We start from the raw sequence: 6,692 nt of genomic DNA, 5'->3' as shown, positions 1-6,692 counted from the left end.
CAAACTCAAGAGGAAGGCTGGAAGGTGCTGGCTTGCCCAGTTAGCCCCAGGTTCACTGAGAGACCCTTTCTCAAGGTAATAAGGTAGAAAGTAAGAAAGCAGGATATTGATCCCCTGGCCTTATGGTCCAGCATGGGTCTGTACACACACACACACACACACACACACACACACATACACACACACACACACACACACAGTGGGAAAGGGGGTCTGAGGACTCAGATTACAAACCCTGTTACCTCTATGGATGACAGCAAAAACAAACTTTCAAATTTATAATTTTATATCCTTTAAGACCCCAGACCTCTTGTTGTATTCTTTCCTACCCCTCTCCCCGTTTTTCCCCTCCTTTGAAAGTGCCAATTGCTTTTATAATAGAAGTATCCTCTCCCAAACATTCAGGAGAAAGCCTGAGGAAATTTAATGGTTCCAAATTCAGCCTGTGGATTTGCGATAAGGATTCAAGGCAAGAAACCTTTTAACTCAGAAAAGAATCTTGTTTGCAGCCATTGTCCAATTAATGCAAAGTATCTGGTTACCGACGTGTAGCGTAATGCACCACAGAGCACAGTGAATGTCCTCAGAGCGGGCCAACTTCATGATGCCCCTGAGTGTGTGTGTGTGTGTGTGTGTGTGTGTGTGTGTGTGATGTGAGATCAGTTTCAAAAAAGAAGCCCCCTAGAACAGTGCTTCTAGGGATGAAAGAATAGACACGTTTGAGCTGAAACACAGCTGAAGGTTGTGTGCTGGTAATGACAAGAAATGGAAAAGGAAACTGGGGAAACCACAAGTCATGCCCTCTTTAAGAAAAAAAAAAAAAAACAGAAAGACTGTTGGAAGAATTAAAATTAAACCTCACGAGAGTTTGTGGGTATGGAAAGTCACCAGCTAGCTAATATTAACATAGCTTGCAACAGAGCACTGCTGCTGGAAATAGGACAGCCAGTCACATCTCTGTCACTGGGCTGTTTACATTCCCTGGGCCAGCCCTGAACTTCTTCCTGGCTCTGGCCTCTGGGCATTGCATTTCTGGAGGCTTCTAGATAATCGACCACACTCACTCCGGCTGTCTACTTTCTCCAGGAACTCACACCCTAAGAAGGAAGCCTGCTTTGTTTGCTTGCCGTGTGGAAGTGTTGGAGCCTCAAACAACCCATTAGGCATCAGAGGCCAAGTTTCGCAGTTGCGTTTGGTTGCTGGCAGGGAGGGGCCGACGAGGACGCTCTGGCTTCCTTCACTATGGAGAATTTGTTGCCACCGTCTAGATTTTCTTACTTCAAAAAGTATCCTCTCCACTCAATTAGGAAGTATTTCTCAACGCTGAGAAACCAACGAGACGAAGAGCAGGTATTGTTTTGCTTGTGCTAGCTTTAAAAATAGCTAGTGCTTATTTCTGGGTGTGGCTTTGCGATGCTTAGGAAATCTGTTTCTGCTGGTTTACTTGTTTTCATAGGCACGGGTCGGTTCCAGCTTGTAGTTATCCACACTTGACAATCGGATGAGCAGGCAAGCCTGGAAGGGTTTACTTGAACTCGGAACATTTGGATCCTGAGATGAAGCAAATGTTCTCTGGGGAAAACACGTGCCTTGCTTTCTTTCCTTATTACTCTTTGATGCTTTGATAATGTTTTCAGTGTTTCAAAGACAGTTTTAATAGATGAAATATCATACCCTAGAAACATACTTGTTTTCCTGCATGTTTCTGTGATTATGTTAATGTCACCAGGATTTGCAAAATGAAAAACATTTCCATGACCACAATCAGATCATTAATGGGCTGATGAGATCATTTAGCTGTAACAGGTAGTTTCTTGTATGTGGTGGGTAGGGGGCAGAGCACAATAATTTTTCGTCCTTTTAGCCCATCAAAACAAAGCCAACAGCATGTGGACGTGTAAGCGTTTTTAAAACCTGTTTAAAAGGTCAGGTTATTTTCATTTAAAAACATGTGTGTTTGTTACACTGATTGCACTCTACATATCTAAAAACTGCTTTTATAATTGTATTGTATTGTTAGAGGAAATAGCAACATCTGGTCCATTTAAATCCAGCAGTTCGTTTTGAAATACGGCAATGGGATATGAAGTAAAGGGCATGGCTGTCACGACACTGGGGATGACCAGCCACAAGCCTTTGGCATTGGACTTTACCTAGAATGGCAGAACTTGTCAGGAGATTGCTGACGTCTTTGCTGCGTTTGTCTTCCTCTGTGGTAGATGACCCAGTTATTGATACACTTCCCAGAAACGGAAGCTGAGGACGGTAGAGGAAAACCCTGCTGTGACCCCTTCCCCCAAAGCTCAAGCCTCATTTGGAAAAGGATAGATCATGATTTGTGAAGAAACTGCTTTCAGGCTCCTACTTACGTCATTTTAAAAAGTGCTAGAGATTCGGGTTCTCTGCACCAAGGGAGCTAGGCCAGTCCCATTTACCTCTCACTCCGGTGTGTTGTCACGCCAACCAAAACCATCTCTCCATTTCCTCCCAGCAAGCACTTGGTTTTGAAGTGGAAAGTTGGAGGACCATGTGGTGGTACCCAGAGTCTTTGCTTACCCCAGTAGCAATGTCACAGGCTTCTTCCATGGGAGTGGGGAGGGAAGAGTGGCTGACTCTGTTTGGGGTGGGGTGCATTGATTTCTTCCCCCTTCTGAGTATTGTGTATGTAGAGATGTGGCAGTGCCGCTTAAATAATCCTCTGGGTCTTTTTTTTTTTTTCTTTTTGGACGTTTGTCTTACTGTTAACTTATTTAGTAAGTTATTTTAACGTGTGCTGTGTGTATTTATGCATGTATGAAGAGAGTGTGAAGTACACACATAGATGTATGTGCGTGTGCTATGTGTGAGTGACTATGGGATAGACAAGGAGGCTAGAGGTTGAGTGCAAAATGTCTTTTCTTAGTTCTCCTCCTCCTTCTCCTTACTATTATTGCTATTATCATCATCATTTCTTGAGGTAATCTTATGGAAGCTGAAGCTGGCCTCTGTGATTAGATTGGCTGGCCAGCAAGCCCTCGGGATGCCTCTCTGTCTCTGGTGCTGGCATTATGGGTGTGCACTGCTGAGCACAGCTCTTCACACAGGTTCTCGGCATCAGAGTTCAGCGCCTCAGCTTGCACAGCAAGTGCATTCCCACTGAGTCATCTCCCCAGGCCTAACTTTTTGGTATTTTGAGATAGAGTCTTATTATAGCCCAGGTTGGCCAAGACGGTCCTCGAATGCCCCTGTCTTTACTGCCCAAGTGCTGGGATCACCCATACACTACCACACCCACTTACTGAAAGTTTATTTTGAAAGTGCTACACAATTGTGCCTTCAGAAGAACGAGCACCCAGTATGGGGACATGAGACTTGGGCAGCCAATCATACTGGATGGTATGGGACTAGCTGGGAGCATTACACTACATTATTAATGTTCTGAATATATTAATGGGAAATGCTATATTTGATTCCTTTCTAAAGCAAATTGCAGCTGTGTAGACCTGCAGCCTAAGAGAATTAGAGAAACTGGGCCAATCTGGTTAACCTTGAAAAGCATGTTGAAAACTTACAAACAAAGCTAATGATATCAATGTTCAAATGACCGTCTCATTTATTGTCTCTATTTTTACATTCCTGTAAGCCAGACCTGCAATAGAAAGTTACAAGGACAGGGACGTGGAGAGTATGAGCATTGTCCTAAAAGTCACCTGGCTAAAAAATAAAAAAGGGAGACAGGAGTCAGGCAGTGGTGGCACACACCTATAATTTCAGCACTCAGGAGGCAGACGTACATGGATTCCTGTGAGTTTGAGGCCAACCTGGTCTTTAGAGAGAGTTTCAGGACAACTGGGTGGGGAGGGGGGAGTAGGAGGCAGGAATGCCTAAGTTTGGGTTTTTATACTTTATCCTTTTTGCTGTGCCCCTCATAACAACCCATTGATAGCAGGGGGCCACTGACCTCTCTCCTAGACAGTATTCTAAAACCTTGACCACTGTCATAATCCTGACTGCAATTACCATGTCTATGATTAACTCCTATTTTTCTGTACTGGCAATTTAAATCACCCATTAGCAAATTTGTTTAGGAAAAAAACTTCATATGCTTACTGTAAATACAAAAATCAATGGCATTTGCTCTAACTAGGAGACTAAATATGTTCAAAGCTGTTGGGCTGTGGACCCAGACCCTGACTTTTTTTGTAAACAACTTGTTATGCTTGCAATTGCTTTGAGCAAAGCAACTTGTTTTCCTGTGTTTGCAGCTGTTCTGAGCAGGAGACTCTCAGGAGTTCCTAGTGGCAAAGGAGTCGTTTCTGGTGGGTTTGGCTGGGGCATGGCTATCAGTTAAGGATCCATATATAAGTAGCTCTGGTACACAATAAAGGAGGCATTCTTGCTTCAAGGATGACCCGGGTCTCTGTCTGTGTGTCTTAGTGTGTTTAAATCTCCAGGCCCTTGTCTGACTTGTGAATGGTCCTGTAGTGCAGGCTTCACACTACAGGTGTGGTGTGGGACAATTGTCTATACTCTGTCAATTATGTTTTAAATAAATGCTGATTGGCCAGTAGCCAGGCAGGAAGTATAGGCGGGACAACCAGACAGGAAGTAGAGGCAGGTCAATGAGAACAGGAGAATTCTGAGAAGGAGGAAGCCCATTCCTCTGCAGTCCTGCTCAGACATAGAAGAAGTAAGATGTGATCTCCCCCACTGAAAAAGGTACCGAGCCATGTGGCTAACATATACTAGAATAATGGGCTAATATAAGTTATAAGAGTTAATAAGAAGCCTGAACTAATAGGTCAATCAGTTTATAACTAATGTAGACTTCTGTGTGATTTTCTTTGGGACTTAACGAATGCAGGAACTGGGCAGGACAGAAACTCAGACAACACAGGCATAGTATTGTAGTACACGTAGTAGTATGGATGGTACACAAAGCAAATTCTGCAGACAGACAGTATTACCTGTGCAGTGGCACACACCTGTACTGACAGCTTTTGGCAAGCTAAGTAGGAGGATAGGGAACTGGAGTCCCGACTGAGCTACATAGCTCAGGGGGCTGGGGGGACCCCAAAATACATCAAAACAGCCTTCTAAGCCTGGTAACTGCTTTTTAAGAAGGACTATTGACTTGCAAGTGAGGTGTTTGGGACTGGGAGTGTGACTCAGTGGTAGCCACTTAGCATGCACAAGGCCCAAGGGTTGATACTCAGTGCCCCCTACGACCCAAAGGAGAAGTGTTTCGAGCCTCCTTTGAGGCTGGCTGAGACAGTTTCCTGAATGAAGATGAGGGGAATGAAAAGGTTAGACAACTCTCTCAATTTTGAGTGAGTCACTGTTACTGAATGTCGTGTCTGCACGCCAATGTCTTCACTCTCAAATACTAGCAGAGGTGTGGTGTCCCAGACATGTCATCTGCTTCTGCTCCTCTGTGCATTCAAACGCGCTCCTCTCTCTTGCTTAGACTTCCTCCTCTACTTATTATTGGCCTTCCTGGATTATATTATTTATTATATGCCCCCTGTCTCCTTATACTCAGGTTACAGAGACTGAGAGGAAACCATTCTCTGGTTCTGCTGGCAGACGCACACAACTCCCTCTTTCCTGAGACAGTCTGTTTGCTTTAACTACTAGATGTTGCTACTATATTCAGTGTGGTAATTATTTGCTTATATGTCAAGATACATATGCATATGTGACCCCACCTCATGTGCTGTTTACTCCCTCAGGCTCACTTTGCCACATGGCAAAAGCTGGTGTAAGAGACACCTTTACCACAGACAAATGAGACACACTGGATTGTCTGGGACACATATCACTTTTACCCATGTCTTGAGTAGGCCAAGGGAGCCCGTAGGAATGGTCATTGTTGCTTTTATCCACAGATGCTTTGAAACATCTCAATGTCCTTCCCCTTGTACCTCATGCTGTAGAGACAGGATTTGACACAGGGCCTGGTTTGTGTGGTAGTTTTTGTTGGTGGGCAATGTTTCTGATGGTGTGCAATAACCAACAGGTAAAATAGATGGCTGTCCATCCGACTGAGAACAAGTCTCTTCTCCCTTGCATTCCCAGATCTTTTATAGCAAGCATCTCACAAATCCAGGTCCATAAACAGGTAGAAGGTTAAGGACATGATTAGGTGAAGATACTAAAGATTGGGAAGATTCAAGGTTATTTTTCTCAAAATTCATGAGATGGTTTGGCAGGAGTTGGTAGCCTGAGCCTACATGGTCCTTTGGGAGAATGTGGTAGGTCCTTCAGACATAGGTGAGACAGTTTGGTTGCTATTACTTTATTTTAGCCTCACGGCAGCAGCCTAGGACTGGTTCAGATGTCAGAGTTTAGTTAGTAAAGAATGAATGCAACTTGTAGGCCATGTTCTTCTGAATACCAGAGACAAGCTGCTCTGTGATTCGGTGATCAAGTGGGACACTGAAGAGGGAAGGGGGAATTTCTTCTACCTCTTGGTATGCTGTTCCTTGGCTTCTGCCTATGAAGGGTGGCCTATGGGTATCTGGAACTCTGCACTGCTTGCTCTTAAGGGTGGCAGACTTGGTGTAGACATTGCATAAGAATATAAAGAGCTAGTTTGTGAGCGCATCTGGAAAGCCTGTTCTTTTTTGCTTGATGAGGTCTGCCATTCCCATAGCTTCCAACCACTGCCTTCAACCCAGTAACTCTCAAACATAGGCTGCGAGTGCCCTGCA

At 44.2% G+C, this 6,692-nt stretch overlaps 1 protein-coding gene across 1 annotated transcript in view; it reads left to right on the top strand.

The window, feature by feature from the left end:
• The first annotated feature begins 1,026 nt into the window (after positions 1 to 1,026).
• Positions 1,027 to 6,692, top strand: part of Atp2c1 (ATPase secretory pathway Ca2+ transporting 1) — a 114,516-nt gene continuing 108,850 nt past the window's right edge. The window contains exon 1 of the mRNA XM_038321352.2: positions 1,027 to 1,350. Coding sequence (XP_038177280.1) covers positions 1,243 to 1,350 — 108 coding nt within the window. The 5' untranslated portion in view covers positions 1,027 to 1,242. The remainder of the gene's footprint in view (positions 1,351 to 6,692) is intronic.

This window comes from Arvicola amphibius, chromosome 3 (genome assembly GCF_903992535.2).
Source record: "Arvicola amphibius chromosome 3, mArvAmp1.2, whole genome shotgun sequence".
Taxonomy (NCBI): Eukaryota; Metazoa; Chordata; class Mammalia; order Rodentia; family Cricetidae; genus Arvicola; species Arvicola amphibius.
Note: the sequence above shows the minus strand (reverse complement) of the source record. Positions and strands in the feature narration are given on the sequence as shown.